General features: G+C 36.3%; 1 protein-coding gene across 11 annotated transcripts in view; it reads left to right on the forward strand.

The window, feature by feature from the left end:
• The first annotated feature begins 3,596 nt into the window (after window positions 1-3,596).
• senp6a (SUMO specific peptidase 6a) overlaps window positions 3,597-23,310 on the forward strand; it is a 136,251-nt gene continuing 116,537 nt past the window's right edge. For 4 of the 11 annotated variants that reach the window (XM_039748054.1, XM_039748055.1, XM_039748058.1 and 1 more), the window contains exons 1-2: window positions 4,300-4,737; window positions 13,209-13,302. In XM_039748054.1, coding sequence (XP_039603988.1) covers window positions 4,707-4,737; window positions 13,209-13,302 — 125 coding nt within the window. In that variant the 5' untranslated portion in view covers window positions 4,300-4,706. The other 7 variants (XM_039748061.1, XM_039748060.1, XM_039748063.1 and 4 more) reach the window with 7 other exon arrangements.

Below are 23,310 nucleotides of genomic sequence, written 5' to 3' on the forward strand. Positions count from 1 at the left end.
CTGACCATGTGAAATATCGCTGTTATGGATTTTAAAAATACACCCAAAATAATTTTTTTCTGAGCCAAAATATTTATATTTTAAGCAACAAAAAAATTGGAATGTGGGGAAAATATTGACAAATCTCATTTTTCAAAACCTTACATACTGTACATGGAGATATGCTGATTTACTACAGTATATGATAAAAACATTATTTTATTTACAAGCTTGTTGAAAATGTCATTTATATTAACTTCAAATGCTCATAATGACACAATAATATATTTTAACAACTGCATTGTCCTTGATTCTTTCAAAATGCACACTGTCTTTATAAAGTAATCAGATTCACTTCAGGTTATTCTAAAATGTGCATCTAAATGTTCTTAAGGCTTGAAATGTATCATTTCATTCAAAGGTTTCATAAAAAATATAATTTCTCAGTTAATTTCTATCTTAATAAACACAGCTTTATGAAATGCCAGTCTTTTTTTGCCATGCTCACAGCATAGAAAGAACCTTAATTTTTGTTGTAAATATTCTGTGAAGTTCTAGTTATCAGGATGCAGGCCTGCTTAAAATCTGAAGACTGGATAAAAGAGCAGTGGAAGGCTGAGAACGTAGCTGTACAGTCTCTGAATAGGGAATGAATTTCCATTTATTATTAGACAGGTGACATCATTTAAACCAAGGCTGAAGACAAATAAGTATGAGCATACATAATCTTATTAGAACAGATCATAAAAATTTTCACTTTGTTTATTCACCAACTCAAGCAATCACTGTGATAGACCTGGACAATGTTTTTTTCATTCTTCTTGTCATCATTTGATGGCACTTGGTGTCACTGTCTTTTTGATCAAATTACTATTTCCGTGCTGCTCTTGAGTCTTGAAACAGCACTTTGGTAGTATAATATGCATATGCATAAGACATACAGCTATCTTCTTTGTTACGGTGTCATGTGAAAAAATATCACAAACACAAAAAAAATGTATTACACATTTTTGTGGAATTTATAATAATAACTAGGCTGACCCGTTTTTTAAGGCGACCGACTTTTAAGTTGACCACTTCTTAAGGCAATTCAATATGTAGATCAATTTGATATTTTATACAAACTCATTAATTTGGTTATATTGCATTTGAGCGAAATTACTTTAATACTCATAGTTTCTGTTATTTTTGTGATGAAATTTAAACTTTTTTTCTATATTGAGGTCGCCCTTTTGAACCCCCCTGATATTTACTACGCAGTGAGGTATTTGTACTCCATCAACATTAATTATTTCCAGAGACATAATTTTGTCTATTTTTCCAGTGCATCACGCACAAAAGCAAGGGAACGATGGGAGCACCAGAACTCTGCTCACATCATGTTGCTTCGTACTGCAAGCTGCAAGTAGTAAGTCTGTGATCAGCGGAATACCGCTACGCTTTCCACTCACGGAACGGAAGGACAATCCTGACCGCTTTTATATAGTAAGAAAGAAGAAGAAGATATCGCACAGTCTAGAGTAGAAAATCATCTTTTACCTGGAAAAAACGAAACTACAAATCCCATCATGCATTGCAAAATGGACGGGGCATGTGTGAAACTCAGCTCCTGCGTAGCACTCACGGGACGGAAGGAAAATCCCGATCGCTTTTATATAGAAGGATTATCATAGACCATATTGTATTTCAATATGGAATAGTAAACCTATTGAGCCTATTGAGATTTAACAAAACTTGCTGGTTGTTGCTCCTTTTTTTTTGTGTTTGTTGCAATGCAAAATGAGGCATGCACTTGTGCTCAGAAATTATCAATGAGGTCCTAACAGAAAAAAGGGCAAATGGGCCAGTAAGAGAAAAAAGAGGGGCTTGTGCCACTGCAGTCACCACTTTGTGCATATTATTGCCTGCAAGGATATAAAACTGTATTGCAGTAAAAATGCATTGAATTTGAAAGATAAATATAGTATTATTGATTAATTATTCTTATAAGCAACATTGATTCATTATTACTTATATGCTTTGGATGGCAATATAAAACCTTTTAGTAATTATACTATAATAAGTTAGGCCAGCTTCATCGCTTTTCACTTATTTTCACTGATTTTTGTCCACTTTTAGGCTTTCTTTGTTTTTGTGGTTCATTAATGAATGAATGGATTAATTATCCATTTTGGTTACATTTTATTGTACACATTGCCACATTGGGACTTCTGAGTTGCACAAAAAGGGAGACAGGAGAGAACAGTGAGGCATTCCATTTCATCCCAAAGGTGTTCATCTGGGTTGATATCTGGGCTTTCCGCAGGCCACTCGAGATCATCCACTCCAAACTTGTCAAACCACGTCTTAAAGGGCCTGGAACCTGATACAGTCATAGTCAAGGAACATAAAAGGTTTCCTGAGAGCTTTAATAATACTATTTGCTTTTCTAAGGTCAGACCAGTATGTGTTCCACATACAGAGAAGCAACCGTGTTAAAAATGTCACAGTTGGCTCCAAAAATGTTCAGAAAAAAATATAACGGGTACAATACAGGTACAAGAGTAGTTGTTAGGAAAATGCAGAAGGACTGCAACATTAATCTGTTTGTACTAAAGTGAAGTTAGGTTAACTGGTGATCTAAATTAGTCTTGTACACAATACAGTAAATATATTGTATGTATCTTGGACATCTTGGCTTCTTTTGCAGGGATTGTTCCTGCATTGTGTCATAAGCTACCGGAACAAGCTTAAGCTCTCAGTGACACTAAACTCAATCAATTTCAGTAAAGGATTAGATTACTAAATTCAATGATCTTTCTAATTTTGTATTGTAACATCCCGAAAGAGGTGCAGGTACCCTGAAATTGTGGTTTCCACCTTGATGCCATGACACTGTGGGGAGTGTGTGTATGTGTGCGTGTGTTTGGGGGGCTGTGATAGACTAGGATGTTTCTTACTCTGTGCATAGGATAAGCTGTTCTCAGGCAATAATTATGAGTGAGGCTTTGTCTTTGCTCAAATACAGAACACGGCCTTTTCCTAGATTTTGAGTTCCAAAGTAGTTTACAGTTTCTTTCTGACAAAGTGCAATAAGGTTGCAAAATTTTGTTGGGATTAGACCAAGGGTGTGGAATTGTACAAAAAATACCAAACTCACACATCCCCATGTTGACCTTAATATATAAGATTTTATTATACTATAGTACAGTGAAGTATAGCATAGCATAACATAAAACATTCCGAAATTTGTTTAAACTATTCCAGGTCATAGGTAATCAAAGCCTATCCTGGCAGCACTGAGTAGAAGTCAATTGCTAGGCCCACTCCCACACACACACCACAACTAGTTTAGTCACAGTCCCATCCTGCATGCCTTTAGAAATGGGGGAAGAAAAACCGAAGTAACAACCTGACAGACACATGCTCCACTCAATTTTATTATATTAATATACTCACAAATCATGATGCATGTTGATTGGCAGATAGGAATAAAAATTTCACTGCATTCAGTGCAAGTGACAATAATGGCCCTGTAAACCCTACAGAATAAACTTTTGGAAGTGATTTTGGAAAATGAATAAATGAGTCAGTGAGTGAATGATGGGCACAAGACAACACAATAGCGCGTTTTGCCAAGCTATCCCAACTTGTGGAATTTTAGAGCCAAATAAACGAAGAAACGATCGCACTACTGGAATGAATAACGTTACTTGAATTTCAATAGAGGTATGTTTGGCCTTTAAAAATAGTTTTTATTCACCCGGGCTGCCTTTTGAAGGTTGAAAGTGTTAGCCATATTGTGTTGAGCGGAGCCCAACTATGTAAAGGCCGCCAGAGAAGGCAAATAATCACCCACCGTACCGTGCTGGCTGTAATCGAAGACAGCAATATTCCTGACAGCCAGCACCGATTCAGGCAGAACGCATCGAATACAGAGCAAGAGAGCTCTGCTTGAGCAGGCTCGGTTATGCTTTCTTACGTTATTAATAACAACCTCTCTTTAAAATAATACCACAAAATAAAAGAAACATTAATAGTGAAAGCTTTGTTCCTGCTTCCCTTACCACATCGCCGACATAATTCTACCCACAATACTAAATAGGAACATATATTTAAAACTGTTTTTGTTCATCGTGTGCTTTGTTTTGACGTAAAACACTGAAAGGGGACACATTCGTGTTTTTGTTGATTTTTTTTTTGGATGAACTGGGGTGTCCCCTTTACATCGAGCACGGCCTACTCTCTCATCATCCGGGGGATGGATTTCTGAAGCCAGGCTGACGAAGACGCCTTTCCGAAGCTCGCGTCAGAGAAAGAGAGAGAGAGAGTAAGAAAGCGTTTTAAGCGTTTGCATTTTAATTGGCCGAGGCAACTTGGCTTTTTTGAGTTTTGCATCGGGGAGTAGCATTGTTTTTGATTGCCGCTTTGCTTTGTTCCTTTTGACTGATTATTAGGTAAGGGCAAATTAAGAACACATCGCCGTTCTGTCACACTGTAAATAATGAGAAAGATTACGGGATAACGCATCGAAAAAAATATATTGAGAGTACAAAGGGATTTAGAGACTACGGCAAATAACGTGGGGGGTGAGCAGGCGGGTCCGGGTCCGCGTCCAGCACGCCTTTGGTGGAGGGAAGGCGGAGAGAGAGACGCCGTGTGAGCTGCTAGCGTCGGCGCTGCCACCGCCGCCACCCGAGAGCAGACAACTGGGGTAAGCGGCGTAGTGTTGGCGGCGACTGCGACTCATGGCCCGCCAGCCCAGCCTTTTCATTCAAGGTAGGCCCCTTTATGCTCGTTCAGTGTCACTTCGATACAGTTGCCGGTATTATATTCCCTTGAGTAGTTTATTGCAAGGACTCCTTTGGGAGAAAAAGCGTCCCAGATGACATTTTTATTTGCAGAGATCACCTTCTTCAACCCTAGATGTTTTGAAAAATGCCTGCAAATTTACTCGCGGCCTACTGACGACTAAGACGCGTTCAGTGTTCTATTCTCGGAAAGACAAAGTAAAAAAGAGCAGGCTACTTCATTACCATCAGTTTCATTTAACTATGCCTGATGCTAAAACTATGCGTGCAAATCTGTTTTGAAAGGGTGTTTGCATGGCTTGCTAAGCAGCAGTAAGGTAAGCCTTGCGGATTTTCAATTAAGTACAGTACAGGTTAGGTAGATTTCATTTTATGCACATGCCACATGATGCTTTTTTGTGCGGCATGCATTTGTAAAGTGGTTTAGACTTTTTATTTGGGTAGTCTGTGCATCAGTAGTCCACAGTGTAATGAATTGTTACATTTTGAATGTTAGCATTCACACTTACCTTTCATTTATTCCTGTCTGTAAGCTGATAAGCGGTTTGATTATAGTTAACAGTCTATGCTTTAAATCATCTGAGCTGCTAGAAAACATTTTAATATTACACTCTTAAACATGCAATGTGTTTCACTTTGCAGCCAGTGGTTAAAGTCTAGTTTATAAATGTTCATTGATCCATTTTCAATCACAAATTCATTTTAGGATTGCAGGAAGTCCTATGTATTGGCACCATGAACAGCAAAGTGAGAACTAACACTGGGCAAGATGCCACACTCATGTTTAGCAGGTTTATGGTTACCAGTTGAACTACCCTGGGATCATGTAAATAGGCATTTATAAGTCAAGCTCAGGATTTCAACCAAGGACCTTGGAGCGGTGTGGCAGGTGGCCCCTGTGCTGTCTGTTTTGATAATTACAGTCCCTGAATTTCTTTTGGGATTAAAAACTCCTGGTAAGGCACTTATTCTTTTTGTGCCCTGTTAAGTGGTGTGTTAGGAGGAAGAATACTTTATTGAAGTTTAGTTATTGTTAGCTTGGCCATTGTATTATTATACTCTTCATACATTCAATTGGCAAATTTGAAATTAGCTCTGTTGTATGTGTATACAAACAGTTTGGTTTTAATGGTGTACAAATTAATGCAGTTCTTTGTTTTATTTAGCAAGCAATCTCCCTTTAGTATTTAGTACAGTAGGCATTTAGTAGAGCGGATCTGCACTTTTATTTGAAAATTAGTTTTTTTTAATATGGATACCTCCCAAAAATGACGCTGCACAAAGTACCCATTGATGGTTTAGAGGCAGTATGTTACTGATAACATATTTGGATGTCATACCTTATGTTATGTACTTAAATCTTGAAAATGTCTTATTTACTAGGTTTCAGAAGCTAAATATGCAGTCCATTCCTCAATTATTGGCATCCTGGTGAAAGATGATTAAAAAGGGTTATATGAAAAATTGTGTTTTGGTGAATTACTTAAATCTGTCAGTGAAAGAAAACAGAGAAACCCAACATTTAAGTGAAGTATATTTATTTTGAGAAAAAACAGTTCCTCATCAAGAAATAATTATTTGTAGCACAACCACATTTACCATAATTATTGGTACCCCAACGTTTAATACTTTATATAACCTCCCTAGTCGTCTTCTATAACATCTTATAAGGTTAGAGTATATAGAGAAGGAAATATGCCACTATTTCTTTTTACGTAATCTCTCCACATTATCCAGGGTTCTAGGTCCTGTCCTCTGCACTTTTTTCTTGAGCTCATTCCACAGGTCTTCAATGGAGCTATGAGATGCTATTTAAGAGGCTTGATTTTGGGCTCCTTTAACAATTTTTGTGTTAAATTTGTGCATGTTTTGGATTACTGTCCTGCTGGAAGCTCCAACCATGACCCAGTTTTCCTTTTATTGGCGGAGACGAGACATTTTACATTTCAAATTTTCTGGTATTTCATGGAGCCTATGTTGCCATGTACCCTAACAAGTTTCCTTTTTCTGAATACACAGACCCACAATATCTCAGAACCTTCACCATACTTGTCAGTGTGAAATCAGATTCTTTTTGGTATATCATTTTTATAACAAACCCACTTAGAGTGTTTGTTGCCAGAAAACTCAGTTTTTGTTTTGTCTGACCATAGAACACTCAGAGTTTCAAAAGCATTTAGCAAACTCCAGACGCTTATGTTTGTGGTTAAATAACAGGAAATAATTTTTTTCTGGCATGGCTTATAAATAATCTTTTGGCATGAAGGTGGGGTCTGATGGTCATTTTGGAGACATGGTGACATGCTACTTTTTTCTGTATTTCTCCAGATCCTTACAGATTTTTTTTTTGTTACCAGCCGCCTCACTGCAGAGTTAACTTGGGTTCTTTTCCACGCAAGTTGGCAACAGTTCTAGTTAATCTGACCTTTTTAATTTTTGTCCTAACTGTAGATATAGGTGTTTTTTATAGCCATTTCCTGACTTATAAAGGTCAACACACTTTTTATCATTTAATCTGTGTGTTGTCCTATCTTTCCCCTGTTGATGAATGAACAAAGGAATTTGGCCTGTTTGCCATCTGATATGTATACCCCAGTGAACATACACACTGATCAGCTTAAATAAGATATAAATAGAAAAAAATGCTTTTGTTACACTTTGTTCATAAGCATTTCTAGGGTAGCCAATAATTGTGGCACATGTGGTTTTGTTAATTACTCATCAAAATATAGTTATTTTTTCTAAAGGTTGCATTTCTCTAATTTTTCCGAGTTAGATTAAGGTAATTCACCAAAATTGGATTTTGTGCAACCCATATTACTCCTTTCTCAGGGCTCTATATGTTGCCCCAATGATCACCTGGCTTTGATCATTGGCCACTTTTAGTAGATGGTAAGTAATAAATCCCAGCCAGCCTGGATGATGCCAAATGCCACTCACGCAGACTGAAATCTGCACAGTTTAATTACACTTGTGAACACTTTTCCCAGGGCTCCTAACATGTTTTCAGCAGGTAATTAACATTTTTATAGCATATAATTTTGGTCACTCCCATTGCAGGTTCTTGTAGTTTGGGCCATAATTTTATTGTTTAGAAAAAGAATAATTTTAGTAATACATTTCAAAACTGAAATATACAGTATAAATGAAAAGGTATATTTAAAATTATTTTGGTTTATTTTTCCATATAAAGCTGTAGTACTGGGGTGTTTTAACGTGTTAGCCATTATGTATGTAGAGAAAAGCCAAGCAAAAGGACCCTTTTTATTGGCTAACTAAAAAGATTACAATATGTAGGCTTTCGAGGCAACTCCGACCCCTTCTTCAGGCAAGATGTAATACAGAAACTGGAGTCCCCTGTGTTTATATACACAGTAGGACAAGAAACAACATTGGTAGCCTAAATCTTTAAATGAGAAATCTTAAATGTAAAAAATTAATAGATTCATTCAGGCTAGGGTTAATTTAACAAGAGAGAGGAAAACTTCTTTCACTTAAAGATTTACCAATGTTGTTTCTTGTCCTAGAGTGTATACAAATACAGGGAACTCCAGTTTCTCTAAGCCAGCGTTTTTTTAACCTTTACGTATTTGTGACCCGAGTTTTCATAACAGTTTTAATCGTGCCCCCCAAACGTTTCTTTGAAAGTAGCCCACTAATACCAATTTGTAATGATATATCATAGATGCATATTTTATTATACCTACTTTTATCGACATTTATCTAACTCTATATTTGTGTTTCTAGTATCAGAATGTAGTTTAAGTAAATTGGTTTTGGTTTTAATTGATGTATTTTTTTTTTTTTTTTATTTATTAATTTTATTACAATCAATACATAGCAATCAAGTTTTTACAAAAAAAAGAATTATGCTAAGAACAGATCGATCCCCACCCTTGAGAGAGAGAGCAAGCCAAACGGTGTAAAATTTAAGGCTTGTAAAAATACCTAAATCAACAAATTCTCTGTGCTTTATAAAATCATTTCAAAATATTACTGATTAGATCCTGCCATGTTTTGAAAAAAGTCTGCACAGATCCTCTAACTGAGTATTTGATTTTTTCCAATTTTAAATAATATAACACATCAGTTTCCCACTGACTTAAAAGAGGAGAGTTTGGGTTCTTCCAGTTTATCAGAATAAGTCTGCGTGCCAACAGTGTAGTGAATGCAATCACAATTTGTTTGTCTTTCTCCACTTTAAGACCCTCTGGAAGAACCCCAAACACAGCTGTTAATGGGTTAGGAGGGATTGTGAGTCCAAGACTGTCTGAGAGGTAATTAAAAATTTTTGTCCAGAATAATGTTAATTTGGAGCAGGCCCAGAACATGTGACCTAGTGAGGCTGGGGCTTGGTTGCAACGTTCGCAGGTTGGATCATGCCCTGGAAACATTTTGGAGAGTTTTAGTCGAGACAGATGTGCTCGATATATAATTTTGAGTTGTATAATTGTATGCTTTGCGCATATGGAGCTTGAGTGAATTCTCTGCATTGCTACTTTCCACTCCTTTTCTGATATATTAATTGAGAGGTCATTTTCCCAGTGTCCTCTTGGATCTTTGAAAGGAAGGGATTGTAAAAGGATTTTATATATTGTAGAGATGGAGTCTAACTCCTTGAAATTGAGCAATAATTTTTCCAGCGTGGATGAGGGTGCAAGATGAGGAAAATCTGGAAGGTTCTGTTTAACAAAGTTCCTGATTTGAAGATAGTGAAAGAAATTTGTAGCTGGAATGTTAAATTTGGAATGTAATTGTTCATAGGATGCAAAGACGTTGTCTATATAAAGATCTCTAAGCAAGTTAATTCCAAATTTTTCCAGATATTAAAAACTGCATATGTTTGTGAGGGTTGAAAGAGGTGGTTCTTTTGCAGGGTGCCACAGAAAGAAGCTTCTCCGTCTTAAAATGCTTTCTACATTGGTTCCAGATTCTAAGTGAGTGGAGCACAATTGGGTTATTAGTGTATTGCCGATAACGTGTGTTTATTGGAGCACAAAGCAAGGAATACAAAGAAGTACTGCAGGATTTTACTTCTATTGCGGTCCATGCCTGTGTATGTTCTTCTATTTGTGTCCAGGTTCTTATCGACTGTATATTTGCCCCAGTAATAAAACTGGAAGTTAGGTAGAGCCATGCCGCCTTCTGCCTTTTGTCTTTGTAGGGTCGCTCTTTTGATGCGTGGATGTTTAGAATTCCAAATAAATGAGGTTATTGTTGAATCTAATTGCTTAAAGAACGATTTATTAATGTATATTGGTATGTTTTGAAATAAAAAGGAGCTTAGGAAGAATATTCATCTTAACAGTGTTAATTCTTCCAGCTAGTGTGAGATGAAGGGTTGACCATCTATGCAAGTCTTGTTTAATTTTTTCCATGCAGACGACGAAATTTTGTTGATAAAGAGCTTTATGTTTACTTGTGATGTTTACCCCGAGGTATTTAAACTGTTCTGCAATGATAAAAGGAAGGGTGTCTAATCTAATATTATATGCTTGAATTCACGGAAAGAGTACACTTTTATTCAGATTAATTCTGAGACCAGAGAGCTTTTGAAATTCTGTGAGTGCTGCTAAGACTGCAGGCACAGAATTTTCTGGGTCCGATATATACAGTACCATGTCATCTGCATATAATGAGATTTTCTGTTCCAGTCCTTCTCTGCTAATCCCCTTTATCTGATCAGTATTTCGACAATGTATTGCCAGTGGTTCAATGGCAATTGCAAACAGCAGTGGTGACAAAGGGCATCCTTGTCTTGTGCCACGTTCTAGTTTAAAGTAGTCTGAGCAAATGTTATTGATGCAAACTGAAGCTTCTGGGTTAGTATACAGTAATTTAATCCATGCACAAATGTTCGGGCCAAACCCAAACTTCTCCAAAATAGTAAAAGGTATTTCCATTCAATCATGTCGAATGCTTTTTCTGCATCCAATGATAATAATATTTCTGGGGTGTTTGATTTAGTTGGTGAGTTTATTACATTAAACAGGCGTCGAAGATTTGACGATAAGTGTCGGCCCCTAATAAATCCAGTTTGGTCTTGTGATATTACTGAGGGGAGCACTTTCTCCATCCTTCTAGCTATGATTTTAGAGAGTATTTTAACGTCGTTATTCAGAAGTGAAATTGGTCTGTATGATGCACATTGTAATAAGTCCTTATTTTGTTTTGGAAAGACAGTGATTAGTGCTTGGCGAAAGGTTTGTGGAAGAGATTGGTTATCTCTGGCTTCTGTAAATGTTGCTAATAGGAGGGGAGCTAGCTGAGCGGAGAATTTCTTGTAAAACTCTGCAGGGTAGCCGTCAGGGCCTGCTGCTTTTCCACCTTGGAGTGACTTTATAGCATCCAGTAATTCTGATAATGATGTATTTTTCATATTTTTGATTCTTGTTTTCTTTTTTTTTTCCACATCTTCGCACCCCCCTTTTTGTTACTTCGTGCCCCCCACCCCACAGTTTGAGAACCACTGACCTAAGTGAAGAGTACTATCCATTCATTCATTTGATATATACTTTATCAATTATGTTATGTTATGCTCAAAATATGAATGAAGACATTGCATGGTGTTGTGCAAATAGTACATTCATTGTCTGTTTCATTTACCTGATTCTTCCAATCTAGGCTTAAATAACTTGCTGTATGTCTGTAAGCATGAGGGAGGCAGCCACTCTTGAATCTCTGTGCTAATTTCATGATTGATTTTTGCCCTCATGAAATGCCTGTTATGCATGTATTGATTAGAGTATGAATAAATTTAATTGGTCAAATCCATAGATTTGGTTACTTCATGGTATGTAAGCGTACGGGAGAACAGGACTGAGACTTAATTTTTCGTAAAGAACTTCTGTGCATTGATGCATGAAATGGTTATTAAGATGAGCCAAGGTTGTATAAAATTAAACAATGCTGGGTGATTTGTTAGCTTTCAGTGGACAGTTTTTGAGTTCCTTTGTCATTACTAGTAAAATAAGCAAGTATGTTTTTACCATAGCATTCTTGACATACTATATCACAAGAAATTTAACTAGTAGCAGAAGAATTAACTTTAATTAGTAACATTATAAAATAAACACAACTTTAAAATTAAAGTGAATACTTGTAGTTTCCCAGACTCAATTTTAAAGCTGTGTTTAGGTCCAATGGTACATTTTTTTAATAATAATAAAATGAATGCTGGTAAATAAGACTTTATAGTAAGAAAAAAGCCTGAACAGCTGGATGACTCTGTAATCCACGCAATATCCACATAGTTGTTCATCATGGTGCTATCAGCAAGTCCAGTTAATGTGCACATTCCTTTAGAGTTTTGATTTTAGAATAACTGTAGTGCATGTTCAAGTAGATGGATCTTACAGTGCATTTTAAACCAGCTTATTGAAGTACATTTGTTCAAATACAACTTACCTGAAAACAATGCCTGTGTGGGGTTTTAAGATTTATTATAAAATATATTTATCCATTTTTATACAAATCGGGCTGTGGTTTTAAAACTGAATAAAAAGTTGCATTAGCATTTCTTTGTTTTTTTTCTCCCTACACTTGGCCAGAAGTTGGCAGTTGGTGCTTTTTAGTTTTGTCAGTGGATAGTTCATTATAAGAAATACATACTGAGTGATTATTGTGACACTAGTATTTACAAAGCAAAGTACTTCATTAATAGTATGTCAGTACCGCACACTTTTATTAAAAGAAAACAATATAAAATATATGAAAATATGAGTGAAACTTATGAGTCCCCACTTCCCAGGGTGGAATATCCACAGGTGTGGCCAATAATTGAATTCCCTACGAGAAAATTATTGTCCTCTAACCAAAATTTCTCTCCCTAAACACACCGTTTGGAGCAACTTTGCATACTTGTATCAAGTCCTAAAAATGCCTCTTAGAGGCACTTCTCTAATAAAAGTTACTAAATAAAACTCCCTGTATATCACTGCTGTCTTAATAATCCCGGTTTATAAGCAGTTCTACTAAAATATATTTTTGAATCTTTCAGATTTTGTCTTGACAACATACCATTTAACCTTGCATACCATTTAAAATGTTTTCTGAGTTTTTTTGGCTTTCCCCTGCTTTGTAAGAGGCAGTTATATTAATTTTGAAGTCTTCAGTCAGCTGCTTGGAGTAAATCATATTTGTTTAGTTTAGGAACAGTATCGCAAATGGGTATACATTATTTTTTTCAACTGTAAAATATTCTTCCTCAGGTTTAATTTAAGACCTAACAAGCTTTGAGGACCAAAAAAAACCATATGTAAGGATGCCCAAACTTTAGTAGACTCCACATTCCCAAATAGGTTGTAACTGTGTCTGTGAATTAAAACTTTTAATATAAACTAAGATTTATTATATGTAATTAAAGAAAATTACCTTTCTGCTTGTCATAGTAAAGTACAAAGTAGTTACAAGACAAATATTCTTGTTTTTCTGTTTCAGCACTGAATAGATCAGAATGCAAGAAGGATGGAGGATATAAGTCTATCTGGGGGTTTGGTATTACAGATGAGAATGAAGTCAAAGCAGAAAAGAAGTAAGGCCTTACTTATGTTAAGTGCTACTAGGTAGAGCCGTCTCCGCACTTTGTGTGTCATTTACAATGCATGTAGGTAAACGTTTTTTCTTTTTTAATATGTGGAAATATCAAGATGTGATCTTCATTTAAGTAGTGTCCTTGGGTAAAGGGAATGTAACCTAAAAAAGAGAGTGACTTTGCAATAATTTATTCAATGAAAAATTAAGATATTTCTGTCTGTGGAAGATGTCAGTACATCCTTGGCTCTAATAACTGGTATTGCACCATTTGGCAGAAAAAACTTCAAGCAGAAATTTTTTTCTATGACTGTCTGCTAGTCTCTGACATCGAGTAAGAGAAAGTTCTTGTTTCTTGTTGATGCTTGAGGGATGTCCTACATGAGTGGCCCGCTTCAAATACTCCCACAGAATCTCGATGGGATTCAGAATCAAGGTTTGACTTGGCCAATCCAGAACACTCCATTTCTTTCTTTTTAGCAGTTTCTTGGTGGTTTTACTAGAATGTTTATGGTCATTGTTATAATGTAAGGTCCACTTGGTCACGCTTCAGTTTTCTGACAGATGGGTCTCATGTTCTCCTCAAGCAACCTCTGATGTAATAAAGAACTCATAGTGTATTCTATGATGGTGAGCTGCTTAAGCCCTGATACAGCAAAGCAGACTCATACAATAAGATTTCCACTACTGTGCTTTGTAGTTTGCATCAGATTCTTCTGTTCAAATAGTATCCTTAGTTTTTGCCGCACGCCTTCTGGTACTGTGGCTGGATTACTCAAACATTTACCTCATCTGTGCAAGGCACATTGTTCCAGAAGTCCTGGGGCCTCATGCATAACGTCGTGCGTAGAATTCGCACTAAAACATGGCGTAAGGACAAAAGCGGAAATGTGTTTACACACAAAAAAATCCAGATGCATAGATCTGTACGTTTGCCAACTTCCACGTTCTTCCACTCCATAAATCCCAGTCAACGTGAAAGCAACACATGTGCACGTGCCTGCTGCCCCACCCCAACTCCTCCCAGAAATACGCCTCTTTGAATATGCAAATCAATATAAATAGCCCTCAGCGTTCTGTGAAAAGGCAATGGCAAAAGCACGGGGGAAATTAGAAGATTTTCAGAGAATACCAATTGGAGGCAAGGAAAGCATATTTTTTATTGATTTAAACAGTGGTATAAATAACAAAAGGAAGTTGATCGAGTGACAAAGAGTGTCAGAGAAACTCGAAAGCTCAAGTTCACAAAGACGCACAGTTCCCGAAATAAAAAAGTTGTCTGATATCAAAGTCGCTGTGAAAAGGCGAGTCGTAGCTCACTGTCTGAGTGTCATATGAAAGCTTATTAGGGATAAGAGAAAAGAAAAAAATGGGGACACTGAGGAAAAAAGCTTAAAATGTCAACTTTAATCTTGAAATTTCCACTTTAATCATGTAGTTTTATTTTGCCATTAAAGTAGAACATCATAAACTTCATCTTTAAATCATTTAATTTACTAGTTTCTCAAATACCATCGTAACTGTAGTAGCACGTTAAGTGCTTTGTTTTGTATGTGTTCTTCTATGTGCTGTGTGTGAATCACTACGTGCTTCTTAAACGGCCTTTCTCTTCCTCTGAAAGGACACAGAATCCATTGCATATTACATTACAGATATTACATCTCTCTGAATAATTAAAATACTGAGATGTATACTTTATCATTTCCAAGATGATAGGAGTTGAAGCTTGTCATTAAACATGGGAACACAGTGGCGCCCTGTCCAGAGACTGCCTCACGCAAGATGCTTGCTGCGCTGTGTGCAACCTTTGATTAAACAATTTATTGCAGCAGTACTTTCTCTTGCAAACATGCTAACTCCCAATTCCTGTCCTTCCTTTTCTTTCTCCGAGTAACCAATCGCCACACAATCAGCTCTGTAATAGATGTTAAGCCATCTGTAAGCTTAGAACGTAGATTCTTCAAAACTTTTAAGGAAAATTGAAATATCTTCATAGTACATGTTTAATTATTCCATCCATCTATCCTTCCAGTGTCGCGCTAGCCGCAGCAAGAATGGAGCGCAAGGCAGGAACAATCCCTGAATGGGCGGCAGCTCCTTGCTAGCACTGCGACACCATGTCCTCACATATAGATTATTTAAATGAAGTTAAAGTTTTATCTGTATAATAAACATATTTTGCTGCATTTCATCTTAAAAATGATATCGTCATCATATGTAAATACACACTTTTTAAAGTGGCTCAGGTTGTGCAATATTATAACTATCGCAAGTTTACAGTGAGGTGATTGTACTAATAAGTACAAACAGTTCTACAAGGAGCACTTGGTGGACTGATTGAGTGCATTTATAGTTCTTGGGATGAAACTGTTTCTAAAAATAACACCCTTTAGTCATCATTACACTCGTATTACCCAATATTTTAGACAAAATAAGAGAAAATAAGACATATTAGACATTACAAATATCATTATTACTAGGCTCATCCGCCTTTTAAGACGACCGACTTTTATCCTCAATTTGTGTGCGCTTCATGTGTACATCAGACATGTAAGTGTAGGGAATGAGAATATCAAAGTGCCCATTCATAACATCTCCCGAAAACCTAAGGTTTTTTATCCCCTCGAGTGTCTGTCCAAAGTCGTACAATGTCAGCCCGAATCTGTACCACTAAAGACGGAGTTTCATGCACTAAATAAGCAATAGATGAGAATAAGCAAGCACCATCTCCCCTGATATTTACTACGCGGTGAGGCATTTGTACTCCATCAACATTAATTACTTCCAGTGACATAATTTTGTCTATTTTCCCAGCGCATCGCGCACAAAAGCAAGGGAACGAAGGGAGCACCAGAACTCTCCTCACGTCGCGTCGCTTCGTACCGCAAGCCACAAGTAGCAAGTCTGTGATAAGCAGAATACCGCTACGCTACGCTTTGCACTTACGGGATGGATGGACAATCCCGACCGCTTTTATATAGTAGATTATTATACTGTACATTTAATTACACACACACACAGTTCTTACACACAACCACTAACCTATGAAGGCACCTTAGTAAGTGAGTCTTCAGGTGGTGCAGTATCTTCAGCAGGTGCGTTGTTGTCTTCTTCCACTGAAGGAGTACTAGGAGTAGGCAGTGGGTGTCTGGGTGCGCGGCTGAAGTACATCTTGATAGGCAGTTTCTGGCGCTGTCTTTTCATATGCATGAGGAGGCTTTTGTAGGGTATTGCCATCTTTGATCATATCCAAGAGTTTCACCTTCTCCTGGATAGTAAGCATCTTCCTCCGGTGCTTAGTTTTATTATCAGAAGGCTTAGAAAAAGCAGCACGTTTAGGAGCCATCGTGGGGCTTAGATAAAAGTTCTCAGCGCATGCGTAGTGATGTAAGCGTGTATGAGAAAAAATCGCGATAGAGTGAAGCCGCGAAAGTTGAAGCATGATATAGCGAGGGATGACTGTAATGGTCCAGGGAATAGCTAATCAGATGCCTTAAACTAATAAACAATATGCAGTTAGTTTCAGTGTATATGATAAAGCCGCGTCAGGGATGTGGATCTAAAAAAGAAAGGGTAACCACACAGGAACAGTAGCACTGCTTTGACGCTGGGTACTGCCAGTTTGCAAAACTGAGTAGCGAACTATTGTGAAAATGTGCGTGGCTTTATGGCAAGTTTAGGTATTATACATCACGATTTGAGCATGGAAACGTTTGTACACAACATTTTTGTGAGTATGCACCTTTTATACATGAGGCCCCTGGTCTTTGCCTAGATGTTTATTGGGAAACTTTTGGAGATTCTTTCTGGACAGCCAAGCTTTCTTCCAGGCACACTTGCTGCGTCTGGTCTAATTTGTACATTCCCTTTTCTAATGGTAGACCTGTGCACTTTGACATCAACATTAGCAAGAGCTACTTGCAAGTCTTGTAATGTATCTAAAAACCCCAGAATTGTTTTTTTTCACACTTTGCTTTCTGTTTTTGGGCTAAACTTGCTGGGGTGGCCTGATCTAGACAAGTTGTTTTTTTATAATCTTATCCTCTTCAACGTAATCTTCCGGAGAGTAGAATGAACAAATTCCTATTGTTTGGAGATCCTTTTGAGTCCTTTTCCAGACTCATGGGCATCTATTCTGAAGGCCCCAGAGTGCTCATTTGATCAATGCGTGGTGATAACCCAAAGAGCAAACCAAGCTAAATCTCTATGGTTTAACACTAGAATTCCTGAAGCCTATGAAAAAACTTGACTCCTTAAATCCCTTCGCACCTCTCCATTCAGCGTCTCTTGTTTCGTAAACGTGTCAATCAGTTCAAGTATTAAGCAGCCTGTTATCCCATCCCCCCACTGCCGCAGAAAGCTCTCCCAGCTCGAGCCTTGTTTATCTGGTAGTGAGGTACCTGGAGCTGTATAGGGTAAGTATGTCGTTATTTGGAACACATGCATTTCATGTGTGTTCCATGTCTACAAAGATCTATGTAAGTGTAGGATGACAGGAAATGCAAGAAATGTTAAACATAAAAAAAAGTTAGTACATGAACACATACCTAAAAAGACAAACGACAAAATTTTGACATGAAATGTGTAATGTGTGAAGACTGAAGTCCAAATATCAAATAAGAACTTTCACAAAAGGTAAAAGTATAACAAAACAAGTGCACTTTTATTTAAGAATATAACCGAAGAAAAGAAATCAGATTAGTATACTTCGTTAACATGACTGCTTTGGCAGTACAGCAGTAAGAACGGCTGACTCATTATCAACAGATTACGGGTTCGATCCTGGCCTCTTTCCAAGATAAAATTTTTGAGTAGTGAGGTGCTCTTATTGTTACTATTATACAATAAAAACATAAATTTGATTTGAGTCTGTAACAGCCAGTGTAAATGTATGGTACTTGTAAAGGTGTTTTTTTTTTTTTTAATTCAGTTTTATTCTCTCAGTCACCTTCAAGCTCCCCCCCGATCTGACACTGCTGTTTTCAAATAAAGTCGTGCTATAACAGAGCTCAGATGAGGGTGACGGTTCTACATCGGAGAAAGAGAACAGAAGCCCTCCCCGCAAGAAACGTCCACTCACACATAAGAACAGTGCAGCTGCGCTAGGCGCAAAGGTGGAAGATGACTTCATTTGAATGCAGCAATAGGTTGGGCTTCAGGAATTCTAGTGTTAAATAAAATGGGTTCGACCAAGATCCTCCCTAACAGTGGTCCAATCATTTGCACCTGATTCTAATTGTAGGTATTTGAGGTAGTGGTAAATGTAGGTCTTATTTTTTTTCTGCATGTGAAATTTGCATTTATGTTTATTTCAATTATACAATGGACTACAAAATTTAAATGTGGCTTGATATTTGTTATCACTTGTACATTTTGGATACTCTTAAAATAAAGATCAAATCCTGTCCCCATGTTGTTTAAAAAAGAAAAAAAAACCCAACCATTCCATGGGGTATATTTACTTTTTAACATTATCGTTTTACTAATATTGAGGATAACTAGAGTAATCAAGTTTAAAATCAAGTCTGATCATTTGAATGAAACATTTAAATTGTAAGTTTTGTTGTTGATCATTCCAAGAATTGTTCAGTTGCCAGCAGAGTGATCTTGGGAGGTTTTATTCTAGTGAGGTTCAATCAGGTTTTTTAAGGCTGATACTGATCACTGATTTCATGTTACTTGATCAGCCAATTCCGGTATCTCTCTTTTTTTTTTTTTAAATTTCCCTTTAAAAAACTTTTTACACTAAGCTCCTGCATAACCTGGCACATAGAAGCATTATGTCCTATATTAAAGTAGGCAGTGTAGTGTGGTGGTTCAGGCTTTAGACTTCAAACCCTGAGGTTGTGGATTCAAATCCCGCTACTGACATTGTGTCACCAATAGCAAGTCACTAGACCTGCCTGTGCTCCAATTGGAAAACCAAAAGAAATGTAATCAATTGTATCATAAACGTAAGTCACCTTGGATAAAATAAGTAAATAAGTAAATTTAAATGTAAAGTATATTTTTTATAATTAAACTATATACCACAGGTGTTAACTGTTCATTTTCTATTTATAAAATTAAATCCTGAATGCTTATTATTCATTGACCATAAAAATGCTAAAATGAATACATTTTCCTTAAAATGCACAGTAATAAAATATGTACAAAAATATCTTTCCATAATCTATATGACATTAAAGAAAAAAATAATTCTTATAATTACAAGATGTAATACTGTATATTTTATGTGGTATGCCTATCTGAAAAAGGCTTATTAAAAAGTAGTTTTCACCATTTGTCTAACAAAAAAATACTTGTACAATCAATTAATTAGTACTGGAAAGTAAACACTGCTTAAATATAAATATACCTGCATTTACAGGTTGTAATAATTTTTAAACACTAATTGCACTACAACTTTTTTAACTGTTAAAAGTATACATTTACTATATTTATCCAGATGTTTTTTCTTCAGTGTATCAGTTAGACAGTCATAATGCTTGAGGTGTAATTACAAATATGGATTACCATTTTAATAGTAAAGTACTTGTTTCTTACCAAAACACACAGCAAGAAATAACACAGTAAAAGTCTTTGAAAAAGCCACACATTTATCAAATGTTCATAAGTTCTTTATCAAGAAGACTCTAAACTAACATGCTTAACAAGTTTATAAGAAAAAAGACAATTTTTTCTGTTAAGCTAACAAGCCTGTTGTTTATTAAGCAGCATTTTCAAATTCATCTTTTTTTCTTTTTCAAATTAAAAATATACTGCTGTATTTAAAACCAGCTTGCTGTCTGAACTCAAATAAGTGGGTTTTCTTGCAGTATGTCTACTTGTACAGGACGACGTCTGATTCCTTTTTCTCAATTTATTAATCCACTTTCTTTTTCCTCCAGTTGTCTCTTGGTCAAAACAAAAAAAACAATGAGCTAGCTCAATTACTGTAATATCTCACATAAAGGATTGCTGCAATTAAATTACCATAAAGCTTTGAAAACCAGGGACTTAAAAGATCAGCTTTAATAAAAATCAACCGAGCAATCTAAGCACTCGGTTTTATTCCCTCACAGTCACCCAGCCACCCCCTTACTCAGTGGCTTATTCAATTGCTTGCTCATTTGAAGTTATATTCAAACTCTCCAGCTTCTTTGAAAAGTGATAACAAGCATTTTTTGTAGTAGTTTTTCTAGTTCATTGTTAATATGAAATATTTGTTTTCAGTTGTAAGTGACACTAACTACAAAGTACTTAGATACACTGTAATCTGTACATTAATTCATATGTTGACAGTTTTGATTTTGCAGAGAATAGTGATCTTTAATTTAAACACTGAATTTAATATTAACTTTTTTTAGTTTGTGTAGTGGATAGTTAAAAGAACAGGCGAAGAGGCAAGTAACATATTATACCATAGCTGACTGAAAAGTCAATGATTATGTGAGTTGACTGGCACAAAGTATATATAATAATTATATGATAATGTCATTTGTTTGCATTAATGCTTCACTCTTTCAAATATGCATACTTGGTAGTGGGGCCTTAATTATTCCTGAAAGTTCAACGCCTTTGCTGGCGTTCCTGGGTGCAGGGGTGGAAACGGCCCCGGACAGCAACCAACACTTGTCATACACCATATAAACCTAAACCAGTGTTTGTTAGCCACCATATGTGGGTGTTATTTGATTGCAATCACATAAAACTTGTTCACAGTATAAAATCGGATACCGTCTTGCATAATTGGTTAGACTTTCTTGGCAATGGTTTTCATATTGAGTAGCGCACTGGCTGATGGGGAGTTTGTAGTCCCCACTTCAACATTTCCGCAAGGTTGTAGATAAGGTTGGGGGGAGGGGGTTCCTGCTAATTTTTGTTTTCCTAGTGCATTCCTACAGCCCTAGCCCCAGAAACTATAGATAGTTTAATACAGCATGAGTAAACTTTAAAAGAAGTTGTTTTGGGCACAGCATATATTATTTGCATATGTTTTCGCTTTAAATGTTAGCATACTTCCCTGCCTTGCGCTGCCATTGAGCAGAAAACAGCTTCAGCATGTATTGGCGAAAAGCAAAATAGCACAGCTGGGAACCAAAAAAAACCATGATGACATAAAATTCAGTGCTTTGTGAATGCTCTTTTGACAGCAATTCCAGCTTCAAGTCTTAAAGTCACTATAAGCTATGCACATTTGGATGTGACCATTTTTTCCCTTTGTTCCTGATAGATCGTTCATGTTCTGTTAATTTGAATTGGCAGTACCTGTTAACTGCCACCTTAAGTTTCTCAACCAATGTTCTGTAGGGTTTAAGTGTAGACTTTGGCAAGGCCACTCAAGGACAGTTGGAGACTTGTCCTGGAACCACTCCAGCATTGCCTTTGACTATACTTTTGATCACTGTTGTGTTGAAAGGTGAACCATTCCCCCAGTCTGAGATCATGTGCATTTTGGAGCAGGTTTTCTTCAAGTATGTCTCTGTATTTGGCTGCATTCTTGCTTCTCTCAATTCTGACCAGTCGCCAACACCCTGCTTTTGAGAGACACCACCAAAGCATGATGCTCCCATGATTGTGAATCACTTTGTTCACTGGTATTAGGCAGGTGATTGAGCAGCGCCTAGTTTTCGCCAGATATATTGTTTGGAATTCTGACTATAGAGTTCAATTTGTGTGTCATCAGACTAGACAATCTTTTTCCTCATGCTCTCTGAGTCCAAGTAGATTGTCATATGACTTTAACTCAAGAGTGGCTTCCATCTAGTCACTATACCACTATAGTCACAATACTTTTGCAGAAAGGACTGATTGGGTAAGATGTGTTTGTGTTAATGTAGCACAGTACTTTAACAATTTTAGAATGTCAATTACTTATGGCAATGTCTGTGTGAAAGACTGTCCTGAAGAAATGCATGGTTGGGTCACTCCATTTCAGTCAGAAAATATTTAGCAGTTGAGCTGTACTGACTAGTAATTAGCCCGAATGCTTATTGAATACAAAACTTAGCTTTGTTTCTGTTGTCACATTGAGTCAGCACTATTATCTATCTTTGTACAACAGAATTATGATGAAGGCTGCACAAAAATTGAATTGAAGTTAGTTAGGAAGTGTAAATCTGAGTAAAGAATTCCCTCATTTAAAAATGGTTGAAATCTGCTTGAAGAGTTCTGACTTTTTTTCCTGCTATTCACACTTGTCTGAAATGATTTGGTCTATGTTGCATATAATTACAAAAAAGTTGGAATTGACCTGCAGTGCGAATGCAGCCTGTTTCGTTAACCATGGTTTATTAAATAAAAATGTAGTTTTATATATTGAAAATGTAACCATTGTTTTTTTTTTCTTCAAGTAGAAGTACTAATATCAGTTTTCTTTATTAACCTGCAGTGTTCATACAGTACTTGTTTGCGATTTTTGTGTTTTGTTTTTGACAGCCAATACAATAATTTGTGCTTCCTTGTATTTTATATTTTTTACTCCAGTAAAAATTTTGTGTTTGAAGACATTTATAATGTACTATATTTGTGACACTCTAAGGTATTGAAGCATTTTATTTTACTAAACAATCAAGCTAATAAGCCTGGCAGTTCAGAAAAAACTAAGTGTCAAACCTACTAAAACTTTTTTTATGGGCATATACTCTTATAGCAAAAATGAAATTAAGTTTCATGGTTACACTTAACTCATTTTTACTACATGTGACAATTGTTACCTGACTTTCATTATTCTGATTTTCTAAACATCTTTCTGAAAGCCCATCACATGAAGTTTGCTAAACTTGTACCACATTATTGGTAATTGAAGAAGTGCACTGCCTGACAAATCAATAAAGTGTGTCACTGCAACTGTATATTGTTCATTTAAAAATATATTTAAAATATTTTGAAGTTTACAGTCACATTGGATAATATTTTCTTCTGTCTATCTCACTGAACTTTTAACATCCAAATCCTGTAATAAATTGTTTATTTATATATATATATATATATATATATATATGTATATAGATGTATATATATGTAT

This window comes from Polypterus senegalus, chromosome 3 (assembly GCF_016835505.1).
Source record: "Polypterus senegalus isolate Bchr_013 chromosome 3, ASM1683550v1, whole genome shotgun sequence".
Taxonomy (NCBI): Eukaryota; Metazoa; Chordata; class Cladistia; order Polypteriformes; family Polypteridae; genus Polypterus; species Polypterus senegalus.